The 15,984-nt window shown below is 43.9% G+C and overlaps 1 protein-coding gene across 1 annotated transcript in view; it reads right to left on the bottom strand.

The window, feature by feature from the left end:
* The window catches only part of PLEKHO1 (pleckstrin homology domain containing O1), a gene marked incomplete in the record, with an annotated part of 90,977 nt that overhangs the window by 18,826 nt on the left and 56,167 nt on the right, over nucleotides 1-15,984 (bottom strand). The window contains 2 exon segments of the mRNA XM_077464265.1: nucleotides 2,626-2,730; nucleotides 3,273-3,413. Coding sequence (XP_077320391.1) covers nucleotides 2,626-2,730; nucleotides 3,273-3,413 — 246 coding nt within the window.

The raw sequence follows: 15,984 nt of genomic DNA, 5'->3' as shown, positions 1-15,984 counted from the left end.
TTCCAGCACAGTCCCGTTGCAAGACAACTCAAAATGCTATGTCTCCTGTGTGGCCGGTTTCCACCACCTCGTTGCAGTGGTGCACAGGTGATATGCGCTGAAAAAAAAAATGATGGCAGGCCATGCCGTAATGCAGTGCAATGCAGTGTGAGGCAATCCAAGGCCTTGCACTGCGTAGTGGCCAGTAGAATTTGTAAAAATAGGGAACAGTGCAATGCACCACGATAGACGCATCGTACTGCGCCACAGAGAGTTTAGAAACTCTGACATTGACTTGAATGATGATAAAATGGCTCAAGCTTTAATAAGTATCCATCAAGACATAAAAGTATCCATCATATAAAAGAATTGATGCAATTCTGCCCCAACCTTAGGCCCTTAGTCATAATGATTATGACTAAGGCCCTAAGTTTAGGGCAGAAAAGTGTCAATTCTTTTAATTATGGATACTTTATGTCTTTTTTATAGATAAAAAAGCTTGAACCCTTTTATTATCATTTAAGTCAGTACCGTATTTTTTTTACTTTTCTAAGTACGGTATGAACAGTGTATATCCTGGCATAGACTATTGTACCTGTCCCAGTGGACATTCAGTTTAGAGGTTGCAGCACCATAAGCCATTAAAAGTGCGAAAACTGTAGATTTCCTGTCACTTTCTGTCTGATATAACCATTGTCAGCAGGACAGGAAGTTTGGGGAAATCTATCTAAAGGAGCCCCAGATAGCAATAAAAACCTGTCAAAACAAAAAGAGAGGGTGCACTAACCTTGCCCTTAAAAATAATGTATAGTGCATCATTTATTAATTAAGATCTTAACTAAAATATAAATATAAAAAAAAAAAAAACTAGTGCATTCAGATGAACTGCATACTGCACATTAACATTTCACATTTACCAATCACATCCAGCAGCTGGTGCACTTGCAGTTACTCTGCAGCTCCTCGCCATGCTGGCTTACTACTATGCTGTGAATAGCCTGCGTAGTGAACATACTTTAGTAGAAGGAAATCAAATTAAGCAAAGAGCTGAATGAGCCAAGTTAGAAACACTCTTCAAGGAAGAGTCTGAATCGGGATATGTCTTTCTGTCTCTCTTAGGGCTGGTTCAAGCTACAATTTCTACATTATCCTTTAACAGAACAGAACTGGGAAAGCTCATAACATTGGAGCTACAAGAAGCTACTTGAAGTACTTGCAAAAACATATACAAGAACAAAAATATTAAAAATATAGAAACTACTACCTGTTAGGACTGGTTACCTGCAATATATCGTTCTTGTACCCATCAATTCAACATCTACACTCACTGGCCAGTTTATTACGTACACCTTGATAGTCCCGTGTTGGACCACCTTTTACCATCAGAACTGCCCTTATTCGTCGTTGGATAAATTCAACAAGGTGTTGGAAACATTCCTCAGAGATTTTGGCCCATAGTGACATGAAAGCATCACGCAGTTGCTGTAGATTTATCAGCTGCATATTCATGATGGGAATCTCATGTTCCACCACATGCCAAAGGTGCTCTATTGGATTGAGATCTGGTGAGTGTGGAGGCCATTGGATGAGATCTGGTGAGTGTGGAGGCCACTGGATGAGATCTGGTGAGTGTGGAGGTCATTGGAGTACAGTGACCTCATTGTCCCGTGGTGAGATGATTGGAGCTTTGTGACATGGTGCATTATCCTGCTGGAAGGAGCCATCAGAAGATGGGTACACTGTAGTCATAAAGGGATGGACATGGTCAGCAACAATACTCAGGTAGGCCGTGGGGTTTAAACGATGCTCAATTGGTACTAAGGGGACCAAAATGTGCCAAGAAAATATCCCCCACACCAGCCTGAACTGTTGATACAAGGCAGGATGGATCCATGCTGTTTATGTCAAATTCTGACCCTACCATCTGAATGTCGCAGCTGAAATCAAGACTCATCAGACCAGGGAATGTTTTTCCAATCTTCTATTGTCTAATTTTGGTGAGCCTGTGCGAATTGCTGCCTCAGTTTCCTGTTTTTAGCTGACAGGCATGAATCCTGGTGTGGTCTTTTGCTTCCGTAGCCCATTTGCTTCAAGGTTAGATGTGTTGTGAGTTCAGAGATGGTATTCTGCATACTTTGGTTGTAGAAAGTGCTTATTTACGTTACTCTTGCCTTTTTATGATCATGAACCAGTCTGTCAATTCTCCTCTGACATCAACAAGACATTTTCCTCCACATAACTTCACTCACTGGATATTTTCTCTTTTTCAGACCATTCTCTGTAAACCCGAGACATGATGATGCGTGAAAATGCCAGTAGATCAGTAGTTTTTGAAATATTCAGGCCTTCTCATCCAACATCAGTGCCTGACCTCACAAATGCACTTCTGGAAGAATGGTCAAACATTCCCATAGACACACTCCTAAACCTTGCGGAAAGCCTTCCCAGAAGAGTTGAAGCTGTTATAGCTGCAAAGGGTGGGCCAACCCAATATTGAACCCTACGGACCAAGACTGGGATGCCATTAAAGTTCATGTACATTTAAAGGCAGGTGTCCCAATAATTATGGTAATATAGTTGAGGGTCTTCAGATAAGACAACAGTTTGTTAACATAGCACATTTTAACCCGATTGGGTACGGCTTACCTCATCCAAGATGCGGTTCTTGGCTCGTGTGATTGCAGAGTTCAAGGCGTTGATCCAAGATTCCTTCTCTTCAGGGCTGACGGCAAGGAAGATCAGGTTAGGAGCCTGAGGATAAGAATGACTCTGTTATACTCTATACCTGCGCTCTGGTTAGGGATAAAATCTCTACATAAAAAAAAATGCCCAGGGCCCCATGCCACTAGGGGGCCCCATCAGGGTTGTCAGCCTCAGTAAACCAGGGAGAGTATGTAAAAATGTGTGTTTTATTTTTACATCTGTCTCTGAAATGTCCCTTACCGACATCCTTTTGGTCTAAAAGGACCAAAAGGTCCTAAAAGGTCCTGAGATTATAGCTGCCCCACCCCTCCAGTACCTTCTCAGCCAATAGAAACATGTCTGTGTATACTGTGTGATTGTATACTGTGTGTGTGTGTTTGTGTCTACTGTGTGGCCCCATAATCTCTGATTCCCTGGGGGCCCCATAATCTCTTATTGCCCGGGGGCCCCATGAGTTGGCAGTCCGCCCCTGGTCCTGCCCCATTCTGCTGATTGGACAGTAAAGGAGCAGCAAGAGCATGTTCCCAGGCAGCAGCTCTGTAGTAAAATGACAAGCAGGTAACATATTGAGGACTCCGAGCGCGACTTACTGTATTTCCCGGCTGTTTTGACCGCACAAGTGAGAAGCGGCTGTGGTTCTTCTTGGACCGGCTCCTAGATTTACGGAGCTCTTCACACTTCTCGTAGTCACTGAGGTCAAAAATCTCCTGTCCGTTCTTCTCGTCCTTCACCTAGAAGACATTGTAAACCATGTTACAGAAAGTAGCATAAAAAACAAAAAAAAACAAAAAAACAACAACATAAAGAGTCAGGCTGTTTATTTCAACACTAGTGGTTCCAGTGGAGTATTGTAGAAAGATGTGGTCTAGCCAGGTATCATTCCAATAATATCATAGTCAAAAAGCAAAGTCTAGTCTAGTGAGACTCTGATTATACCTTAGGCCGCGTACACACGGGCGGACTGTCTGTCCAACTTAGTCCGCTGAAACACATTTCAGCGGACAGTCCGCTCGTGTGTGGGCTTCAGCGGACTTTTTCAGCGGACAGTCTGGGGGACTAAGTCTTTCGGAATTTCCGTAATATTGTCCGTCCAACTTTGGTTTCAGCGGACAGTCCGCTCGTGAGTAGGCAAGTTGGACGGACTAAGTATGGCGCATGCTCAGAAAGGATTTACACGGCCGAAGGTTGCATTGCAGTGTATTGGACGTCATATTTCTAGTCCCGTCGTACGTGCTGTACACGTCATCGCGCAAGCTTTCAACGGACTGTCTGTTCATCGTGTGTGGTCAAGTCCGTTCATTCAAAAGTAGGACGGACTGTCTGTCGGATTGTCTGACGGACTTAGTTGGCCAGACAGTCCGCCCGTGTGTACGCGGCTTTAGATCAGTGATTCTCAACCAGGGTTCCGTGGAACCCTAGGGTTCCTCCAGAGGTTGTTGGGGGTTCCTTCAGCATTGGGCCATTTCTGCCTCTCTGATAAGTTCCCACTCACACTATTGATCTTTTTAGCTATCTGTAAGGAGGTAATTCTTCCCAATGACCACAAGTGTAAGGACCATTCCTCCCACTAACCATCACACTAATATATCATGAGTTGTAGATTTCTAATTTTTAGCAGGGGTTCCTCGAGACCAGAGAACTATTTCAAGGGTTCCTCCGTGTTGAAAAGGTTGAGAAAGGCTGCCTTAGATGACCATCAGACATCAATATCCCAAAAATATATAAAATATAACAAATTGTATTGATAATCAGTTAAAAGACATCATAAAAACATTGTGATACAGTGGTTCTTTACACATTTGATGTATGTCTTTAAGATAGAGGGTCTGTTTCGTGGCCAATCCTTGGGACCCAAAAGGATCAAAGGTCGCACTACATTTTGCTTTTAGGCTGTTCATTTCACATCAATCCTCCTATAATATTGTATGTACATTTACTGTATTTTTGGCATGTTTATTGGCAAGTCTCCCTTGTATAGATATGCAGAAACTCTGAAAATGCTGCTGGATGCCACCATTTTGGGTGTGATGCCAGCAGACTCCGGGCTGCCACTTAAAGCTCCCCACTAGAATATTCCCCTTTGCTCCTCCTCCCTAAAAGGTTATGTAGGGAGGTAAGGGGAGGGGTGATGGAGCTGGGCAAGACCAGACTGTAATTAGACATTCCCAGAAGAGGGGATGGGCAAGCAGGAAAGGGGCAGGGGCCGCCAGCATCCTAGCAATTAATGACACCATGTGGTCCAGCCATCAGCGTTCTAGCAACCAATGATGCTGTGTGGCCCCAAGAACACATAGTGCTTTGTTGCTTGTGTAGCACTGGCTAAAGAAGGAGCGGCTCGTTTGATGGGCTTACCATTACCTTCTTCTCCTCGATTTGCGTCTAGGGGTTTCCCGTAGTAGATGGCCCAAGAACTATAGAGCCTGATGACAAATATAGGGGTTTTTAAAGGGATTTTTATTTGCAAAAACGTAGTTAACAGTCTCTCAGTATAGGATCTGAGGGTTTAGGTGAAAAGTCCAGGTGCTCTTAATGTCAAAGACAGTATAGGAGAACTCTCTTACGTTGAATAAATCCAGAGAATAGCCATTCACAGCTGGATCTTCACCCTAGTTGGATAGTCATTCTCTCACCAGGCCTAGCAGCCAACAGGGTGCTTGAGTCAGGAACAAGTCTCTGCCACAGACTTTTTTATAGAACAAGAACAAGGAAACTTGAATACTTGTAGAACACTCGTGTGGTACCAGTATCTTGCAGCCAGTCCGGCGATACCGCACAAGATTGGATTCACTTAAGTCCTTTAGCTTTACCAGGCTCTTGTTGAAAAGCCAACCCTTGCTAGGCCTTCTCCCGAAGAGTCCTCTCCTGGATAACTTTGAAGTTGCTGGGCCTCTCCACAACCTGAGACGGCACCGGACCACCTCTGAATCCTTCCTTTAATTTCCTCGCCTCGGGCTAGCCAGCCCTGAGACGTAAAGTCAGGTGGATCCGCACCCCAGGTCAAAAGCGTCCTGGGGGCTGGTCAGGAGAACCAGGACCATGCAGTCAGAACATACTTCTGGACCGGAACCCCAAACCACATGACGTCCGCATCTTATTACCCTCTCCTGGAAGGCACAGCAAGAGTGACAATCCCACTGGGCTCCAGGAGAAAGTAACCTTTAAGCACCCAACCAGACACTGTTACCATGCCTGCCAGAAGTGACAGTGCCCCCATGGCCTAGCAGAACACCTTGTAGTCTAGTCAGACTGATGCTGAGGTCAAAATTTGGAGTAATCAAACCCAAACCAGACTGCGGTTTAGATTAAACATTAAATTTCAAAAACACATAGCACGTGCTCTTCAGGAGCCGGCGTTACACTTGGATGCAAATGGGCCACGTGGCCATCTGCCAGCACAGACTGTAATGAGACATCGACAGAAGAGGAGATGACCAGGGGCATTGTTAGGTCTACAAAAGATCTGGGGCTAGAGGCCATAGCAGCAAAATAAAGAAAGTCATACGCTAGGGCAGGCATACACATGTATATAATATACACGTGTGTATGTGTGTGTATATACATATAGTATATATCTATCTATCTATCTATATATATATATATATATATATATATATATATATATATATATATATATATATATATATATATATATATATATATATATATATATATATACATATATATATATATATATATATATATATATATATATATATAAATAAATAAAATATATGCATTTCCACCCAGGGAATAAGTGAAATAACCAGATTCCAGCAGCACCTTAATTCTTCTGCCCCAGCCACGGCCGTTCATCTGTTCTCCTGCTGTCCTCAGGCATAATCACAGAGTGAATCTGCAGGCCAGGCACCAGATTAGTGGGCGGCGCCACACCGGCCGGATGCAAGGAGAAATCCAGCACCACAGGGTTCTCCTGTTCTCCTGCTGCAGCCCTCACACTTCTCAGGCATATCACTGCGCAGACTGCAGGTCACAATTCAGTGGGTGGCACCGCACTGGCCAGTTTAAAGAAAAGGCACTGGCATCACATCGTAAAATGCGGCTGTTGCTGCTGACTGCACCCATTAAGAGACTCAGGGCTACGGGCTCTAGATTCGGGGCTATAGCCCCAGTAGCCACCCCCTAGCGATGCCACTGGAGATGACTATGATTGTGCAAGCAGGGAAGGGGCAGGGGCCGTCTGCATGCTAGCAACCACTGATATCGTGTGGCCTGGCCACCAGCGTCCTAGCAACCTATGATGCTGCGTGGCACCAATAGCACTTTGTTGCCAAGATGCAGATGACAAAAATTGCTGTTTTAGGCAGCAGTCGCCCCCTGGTATGGCCCTGAACAGGGGGAACTGTAGTGAAGTGGAGTGGGCAAATATTGAGCCTGTTGCTCTCTTTTGCAAAGGTAAAGCACATATTCACATGCAGACATACTGTATGTAGAAGTTCCCATATACAACACATGCTATGCAAATATTAAAGTATCTAAAGGGTACTTTTTTATTTTTTTTTTTGATTTTTTTTTTTTTTTTTTAGGTTTCATTACAATAGGGAAGGGTAGGAACTATCAAGGGAGATTTTCCCTCAGTCCCTGTTCTGAAGACAACAATAAATCAACAGGAATTGATTGTACGTCTCACCACTGAGGGCAAAAACTGCTCTCCTATATCACCAGACCAGGTTCCCCCAATGGAACAGTTACCTTCTACCTGATCCCTTACTAACTGTAACCTGGACTTCCCATCACTGGCCATCAGAACAAATAAAAAAAAGTATAAAATGTCTTTAGATATACTTTTAGCATTTACTTTCTATCTAATATTATAATGCTAAGAGCAGTCTTCTCTTCCACATAGGCTGAAGCTTACCAGAGGGCAACCACAGCTTCCTGTAGCGGGAAACCTAACAGGAAGTCAGACACCTCCAGAAAAAAAAAAATACATCTCGCCAGACTAAAAATTTATTTTTTTCAGATGGTGTTAGAAATTTGTTATTTATTCTGTCTCAACTGCTTAAATCAGCCTGTCTCAACATTTTGAATGTGGAGGAACGCATAATTCTCTGTGAGTGAGAGTGAACTAAGCCCCATCTTTGGTGTCAGTGGGAGGAGAGGTGCGCCATCATTGGTATCAGTGGGAAGAATAATGCCCCATCGTTGATGTCAGTGGGTGTAATAGTGCCCTATCGCTGGTGTCAGTGGCAGGACTATTGCCCCATCATTGGTATCAATGGGAGGAATAGAGCCCCATCATTGATGTCAGTGGGAGGAATATTGCCCCGTTGTTGGTGTCAGTGGGAGGACTAGTGCCCTATTGTTGGTGTCAGTGGGAGGAATAGTGTCCCATCATTGGTATCAGTGGGAGGAATAATGCCCTATCGTTGGTGTCAGTGGGAGGAATAGTGTCCCATCATTATTGGAGTCAATGGGAGGAAGTCTGTCACATCTTTGGTGTCAGTGGGAGGAATAGTGCCCCATCATTGGTATCAGTGGGAGGAATAATCCCCTATCATTGATGTCAGTGGGAGGAATAGTGTCCTATCATTGGTATCAGTGGGAGGAATAATGCCCTATCATTGGTGTCAGTGGGAGGAATAGTGCCCCGTCATTATTGGAGTCAATGGGAGGAAGTCTGTCACATCGTTGGTGTCAGTGGGAGGAATAGTAACCCATTGTCCCCCTTAAATTTAGGATCTGGCCTGGTTGTGCTTCCATGGGAGGCTCCATGTTCGGGGCAATTTGAAATTCCGCAGTGGGGTGAATCGTAGCTGTCCTCGGGAGGAGTGTGGGACTATGGACCATATTCTGTTTCATTGCCCTTTTAACATAGAGGTGTACAAACAGGTGGGACGGGTCCTCTGTGTTCCTTTCCTCTCCAGGCTGGGTTATGCTGAGTGGGTATACGGAGTATTCAATACTGGTGGATTTTTTTGTTTGGATACACTTTTTTTAGTTAGCCTAGTAGTCTGTTATTTCACCTGGAATGCACGGTTTCAGGTCAGCACTCATAAAATCCTTACTGTTGAGGTGGTGGTATATGACATTTTGCATGAGGTGGGGAAGATTCGGGAGCTAGAGAGAGACAAGTGGGGTCAGGGGGCTTGGTTTAAGGCATGGAAGGGTTTCAAGGAATTTTTTTTGTTCCTTTGAATTTCTGTTGTCTGGGATAAGAAGTAAAGAAAAATCCCGACCCAACAGGAAACAGGCAAAAAAAAAAATGCGCTTGGCTTTGCGTACACTTTAAGGGTAGCATAGTCTGTACCGAAGGTCCAGGACGTGTTGGTCGGATCAGAAGACTGTGGAAGAGAATTGCTAAAATAAGTTCCTATATATGCATTCCACATGTGTATTTAGCCCTTGGCCTGGCATTCTGCTGTAACTATTATTGGGTTATTATATACCATAGCTCTCTGTAAACACCTGCCAAACATCTGAACACTTCTGGAAATTGCATTAAATTGGCACAATTATTGTAAACTTGGCTCTACCTCTCCAAGGATCTCTGCTGTATGCAAACCACAGGAATTCTCATTACAGGGTTGCGTGTGGCCTAGCTGTGTGACACCCATACTACCCTGCTTTTGTGTGGCCTGGCAAGGATGAGATCTTCGAAAATGCACTTAAATGCCTGCAAATATATGGTAATCTTTTCACAGTACATCAGATGCTTCGTACTTTTCATTTTGGCAATGCAAAACATGTTCAATGACAACAAATGCTGCAAATACACGGTATACATGGGAAGGTGCAAGTTTAAAGTAGACGTAAACACAATCATTATATCTCATATCATCTTAAAACTTGTTAATGTCATTTTAGACGTTGTTGTCAATCATTTTACATCTTCAGTTTTCATTGAAATAATACTTGGTGGTCCTGCCATGAAAGTCCTTGCTCAGTCACTTGCTGTTATAGGCTGACAACACTCTGTCCCCCAATTATTCCACTGCATTTTCACATGGTTCTCAACAAAGCTTAAAGAGTATTAGATGAATGAGAGCACCACAACAATTGGACAAATCCAGTAAGAGGTTCTTATTATACATGAAGTAAAGATAGAAGGCCAACACGTTTCAGGGGCTCACAACTTTCCCTTCATCACGGTTTATTTGTTGACAATGAAATCAGATTCTCTAAAAACAGATATAGTAGTAGTCAAGTGCCAATGTGGCTTCACCTGACACCGACAATATCTGTTCTCTCTACATAATCACAGGTTTGAGTTCATTGTCCGCATACAAGACTGACAAAGGGGAGTTGTGAGTCCCCCTTAACGCTTTGGGTTTTTATCTTCATGTTAAAATGAAAAACCCTGGACTTCCCCAATGGATGTAGCACACTCATTTCTCAAATACTCTGCAGACGTTTCTGGATACTCCTTGAGATACCCCCATCAATGGAGAGCTGCCTCTGAAAAGTTCTTATGTCAGACTATCAGTCTTCATCCACTGAAGGGGTACATCCTGCCTACAATATACATCTAATTCTGATCCAAGGAAGACTACAAGCAGTCACCTCAACCCACATTGTGCATTCACGTTCCATTGTTCTCACAGAAGACCACTCTAAGCAGTGATGTCCACCCTTCGACAGTGACTGGCTGCCAGAGGGGTAATGGAAAATGCCCTCCTGTAGCTGAATTTGGTTCCTCGAGCTGAATGTTGGGGTGGCTACACCAATGTCAATGTACATGTGGCAAATTAATCCCATGCAAAGTCCAACATTTTTCGATGATTCAAAGTTTAGAGTATGATTGGTCCTTCAAACATGTTTTTTTTTTTTTTTCAAATGGTTTTCATTTTGCATTTTAGATGTTCTAAGCAATGAGCATCACCAAGTCATTTAAGCTCTGAGATTTGAGAAGTGCATCCTGGGAAATAAACCTTCCCTTGTCGACGAAGCGATATACTGCCCTGTGGGACATCTGAGTGACTGGTCAATAGGCCATCAATAAAGCATTTGTTTGAAAATAGAGCTTCCCAGAAAGCACATGGGTGGTTTAACTGCTTCCATTCCAACCACAGCCAGCACCGTATGAAATTGATTAGCCATGCTGCAGCTTAAAGCAAAGCATTGTGCTAGCATTAAAACCTTCATGGAAGGGGGTCAGTAGCTGCTGCAATACAACCGTGCCATAAATTCCAGTTCTGATCATTTTGAACATAATTGAAAAATACAATTATATGGCCACCATAGGGGTTGGGTGTGCCCCCTGTTATGCTGCGAACAAGGTAATTGTCTCCATTGATCTCTGGCTTTGTATACACTCTGGCCCTTGTTGTGGATCAGGCTTTTTGCACAACCCTATACCATCCTCCTAAAGTAAGAGGAGGATATTGAATTATCTATCCATAATAGAGTGCTACTCTAGTTTCTAAACTGAGGTCCAACAATTACATAATGGCTGAAGATCTTGAAAATGAGCCTGGGTTTTAAAAATCATGTAGGTATGGTCATGGCGGTTTATGGAGTCTTCCATGGGATCTATATCGCACATGGTACAACACATATGAGCAACTTGAGATATGTGTATTGTTCCCATAATGTGTGGAGACGCAGACTGGGTTTTGAGAAATGTGTACTATTGTCACTATTCCACTATCAGCCATTGGAGAATTATGAAAAACCTGCCTATGTAGATGATTTTTCAATAGAATGCTCTTCTACTTTCTACCCCAGGGGTCTCCAAACTGTCTAAACAAAGGGCCAGTTTATTGTTCTTAAAGAGGGATTCCACCTACAAAAAAAAATATTAAAAGCCAGCAGCTATAAATACTACAGCTGCTGACTTTTAATAAATGGACACTCACCCGTCCCAGGGTCCAGCGATGTCGGCAGCCGAGGCTGATCAGCATTACAGCTTCACTTCCCAGTTCCCTACTGCGCGAGTCGTGCAGCGCAATGGGAATGGTCCGCGCTGTCTCTGAGACCGATGTGTGTCCCAGCAGACAGCACGCCGAGACAGGAAACAGCATAGACTCGGGGGAGTCTATGCCCGGAAGTGGGTGCAAATACCTGTCATAGACATGTATCTGCACCCCCCTCCCCCCTGAAAGGTGCCAACTGTGACACCGGAGGGAGGGTTTCAATGAGCGGAAGTTCCACTTTAAGGGAGCCGGACTGTGGTTAGCGGGAGTGAAACTTATGGCATAAGGCAGAAGAATAGTGCCCCATCGTTGGTATCATTGGGAGGAATAGTGCCCCGTTGTTGGTATCATTGTGAGAAATGGTGCCCCATTGTTGGTGTTCGATTGCTTATGTCAGTTGACAGAAGAGCGTCTCGTATTAGTGGAAGAATAGTGCCCCAAGGACCTAATAAAGGCAAGCAAAGGGGTGCAGTTTGGAGACCCCTGTTCTAACCTGACAAAGTAGCAAGAGAAAACTCACCCAAGCTCTACTGCTGTATAATGCAATTAGTGTGCAGAGATATCGGTTCTCTGGCTAATTGAGTTCACAGTGAATCCTTAACAAGTACAAGCCAGCAACTCAATGGCTTCTCCATAGAAAAAAATGTATTGTAGCATCATAGCAGTAAAATCATCTAAAATGCTAACCTGAGGTCCATCAAGTGTATAAATGGCTTACGGATCTTCTAAATGAGCCATCATTTTGAAGATTCTGAAGAGTAGGTATTGTCATGGAGGTTTATAGTTTTTCGGCTTATGACATCTCCCGAAGTCTCTCTTGGGCTCTATCTATATTGCTCACATGTGGTACTACACATAGACAACTAGAACAGAGAAGTCTATTGTTCCCATACTGTCCAAAGACAGAGACCGGGCTTTCAGAAATGTAGAACATTGCCATCATTCCACTATCAGCCATTGGTGATTCATGAAAAACCTCCCTATGTAGATGACGGTGTGTATACATCAGTGGATGGGAAATTGAGTCTATATATTCATTATTGCCATTCTATTGTTCTATCCTTTAAAAATGTTTTTGGAATTGTAGTTTTTTGATGGTAGAGTAATGTTTATGTTAACACTATCATTCTAATATGTATCATACTTACGTAGCACCCTCCTAGAATAAGTTTAGTCTTTTTAGCTCCTCTGTAAACAGTGGAGTGGTGTGTGATTAGTTTTGGCTGCTCTGGGTTTCAGAGGTTGCATGCACAACTACTTCTCCCTGCCTTCTAGTAGGTTACGAAGCATAGTAAGCAGAAAGAGGCAGACCCTGAGCCTGGATATTTATATGGTATCAGCCAATCCCTGGGGGGGGTTGACCAGTAGGTGGCATAGGAGGAGATAAATAGTTTGAGGCCTGGAACAGCAGGATTCTGGTCATGGAGAAGGAAATCTCAGCCTCAAGGGCTGCTGCCCTTCTGCGCAAGATAGCTGAAGCCTGCATAGAGCTCACTAAGGTCCCGGCCCACTAGGAGCTGGGGGCCTATCACAGAATTTCCTGGAAGCAGTTGGGGGCCAGGTCAAGGGGATGCACTGAGGATGCCGCCTTAAAATTCACAATACAGTGATTATCCAAAATTATTAGACAGGAGGTATCCAAGTATCTGGAGAAGTGCTTGTGTCTCGAGTCTCTGCAAAGAAGAGGTGGTGTGCCCTCGAAGAGAGTAGACAGAATACAAAAGTGTCCTCCAAATATTTTGTGCACTAAATTCTGGAGTATCCCAAAGCATTTCCTGCACCCAGACCAATTTTTACCAGCAATAAAACCTAAAAAGATATCCACTGCTTGGTCATTGGGAAAGAGACTGCTAAAATGGTGTGTGCCTGGCTGCCTGGGGATATAGAAGGGAGGAGAACCTGGGACAAATGGGGTCTGCGCTACACAAACACCATAAAAATGTTTGTTTTAAGTTTTCTCATCATTTGGAACATAGGGCACAAAAATAATGCACTATTTGGCTAAAAGTTTCTGGACCCCTGGCCATCGCACCTATTTAAGCTTGTTGGACACATCATTCCAAAACCATGGCCATTGATATGGAGCTGACCCATTGTGATTATATTAACTATTTCTGCCTACGTTGGCTAGAATCTTTACGGTCTTCCAGAGTTACAGGTGACTCCAAAATGTAGCTTCCACCACATTTATATTTGTTCCTTCAGAGCAGCAAGGAAAGCAGATGATAAACCTTCCCCACTGTATCCAAAATACATAAAATAGGCTTTAGATATACTTTGAAGCCAACAATAACTCCAATCAAAGTCCCTTAAACTCCGGGATCCAACTTTTCCCATCTGCGTTTTCCAGGCCAAGTCTTGGAGTCATCCCTCCAGTCCTTAGACCAGGGTTTCTCAACCAGAGTTCCATGGAACCCTAGGGTCTCTCCAGAGGTTTCTAGGGGTTCCTTGAGCAATGAGCAATTTCTGCCTCTCAGATAAGTTCCCACTGACACTATTGATCTTTTTAGCTATCTGTAAGGGGGTAATTCTTCCCAATGACCAAAAGTGTAAGGAGCATTCTTCCCACTGACCATCACACTAATGTATCATGAGTTGTAGATATAGTCATATTTAGAGACCGAAAAGTTATTTCAAGGGTTCCTCTGTGTTGAAAAGGTTGAGAAAGGCTGCATTAGACAATACAAGCCGGATATGAATCCCCCGTGCCTGAGGCATGCCGGGAGCTGTACATTATAACAGCTGAAGGGGCTCAGATTGCTTATTCCAGTAAATGTACTTAGTGCCTTCAAGGGCAAATCACGACATGGCCGAGGCCCGTCCTGCCACTACGCCGCAGACGAATACCATCTGAATTGAATAATATTAGATGCGCAACCTGCATAATTGAAACAAGTTGCATAGTCACGGACAGCAAATGCACCTATAAGCTCATGTCAGCTGCTATCAGCATCTTCAGAGGCCTACTCTAAATTTAGCCGAGGGATTAACGGCTGCTATTTTTGGAAACTTTAGAAGGGGAGGAAGTGGACTGTGAAGTGAAAAGAAGTACATAAATGACACCAAAGAGATATGGAATAATGGGCCTCATGATAACGCTTCACAAGTCAAGCCCGGACGCCAGACCGTCAATTCAGCAAGGCCTATATATGGTGCAAAGGACACGTTTATGAGGTGACCCCTAGTAACCAATCAGCAATGAGATTTCATTAGTCTGACAACTCTAGAATTATGAAAAAAATTCTCACTGCCAGATAGGGTCCGAAGTGGCACTGTACATTACAGAATATAGCTTTGCCTTATGACAAATTCGATATTGGGAAATCGGGGTAGTATATGTCCTACTGGGGAGAGCAGGGGAAGTCTGGCCAGGAGGAGTACAGGCTAAGGCAGGCCATATACCGTGCACATTTCTTTCTGCAACCCTACCAGGAAAAGACAGCGATTATTAGTGATAATCGCAAGAGAATCGAGCAGGCTGGTTGTACCAAAGTTGATCGATCAACTTGGTGCATTCAGCTTGCCTAATAACGGTTCGAATCTCGGCCGGTTCCTGTTCAACTAGCCAAGATTCGAACCGTGTATGGCTGATGCACCCATATTTTCAGGAAAACCCATGTGCATTTTTTTTATTTTATTTTTTTACATAGGTGCCTGTCCGCTGAGCGCACGCAAATATGCAGCCTCTCGGCGGGCAGACCTTAGCACCGCACAGCCACATATTTGCGTGCAATTGTGAAAATAGAGCTGTGCTGAGAGTGCACGCCCTGTGTGCTCCCGGCACTAACTAAAAACTCCCAATCGCTGCTTGCGATTGGGAGGTTTCCAATCATGTGACCGCGGTGACAGCCGATAATGGCGGTCACATGACAATAAGCCCCGCCACTCTAAACCCCTTAAGGGGCTGGCAGGCGCTGGCTCCAAGGGGTTAAGTTACTATGCACCCCCTTCCTCAGCACACACTGGCAAAAGGGCAGTAAAACCTTGCGGTTAAGTCATGGTTTTACTGCTCCCTGACAGTCCACCTAAAAAGGCCAGAGGGGGGCCTACACATAACTTGGCTTGTCGAGTTTGACAGGTAGCACCGTCTTTCAAACTTGTTCATTGAAATCAATGAGACCATGCCACAACCAGGAGCCAAATCCTGAGCTACAACCACAGTTGATTTTCAGAGCAGGCGGTAGAGACTGATGTGTTTGCTGTAACTGCTTAAAATGTATTAGCCGGAGTTTGGCTTCATTTTGTTAGTGTATCTAAATCTGCTAGTACATTCAACACTCCCCTCCCCCGAGAACAATGTTGCTGTTCAAAGGTGCGTTACTGACCAGATCACCAGGTAAAAAAAAAGAAACAAATGCAGCCACCACATCTAATGATTGGTAAGCTGCAATATATAAATTTTTTGGTTTTGGGTTGAATACTGCTTTAG

This window comes from Lithobates pipiens, unplaced genomic scaffold, assembly GCF_037356315.1.
Source record: "Lithobates pipiens isolate NorthernLeopardFrog02 unplaced genomic scaffold, aLitPip1_a1.2 Scaffold_30, whole genome shotgun sequence".
Lineage (NCBI taxonomy): Eukaryota > Metazoa > Chordata > Amphibia > Anura > Ranidae > Lithobates > Lithobates pipiens.
This window is presented reverse-complemented; position numbering and strand designations above follow the sequence as displayed.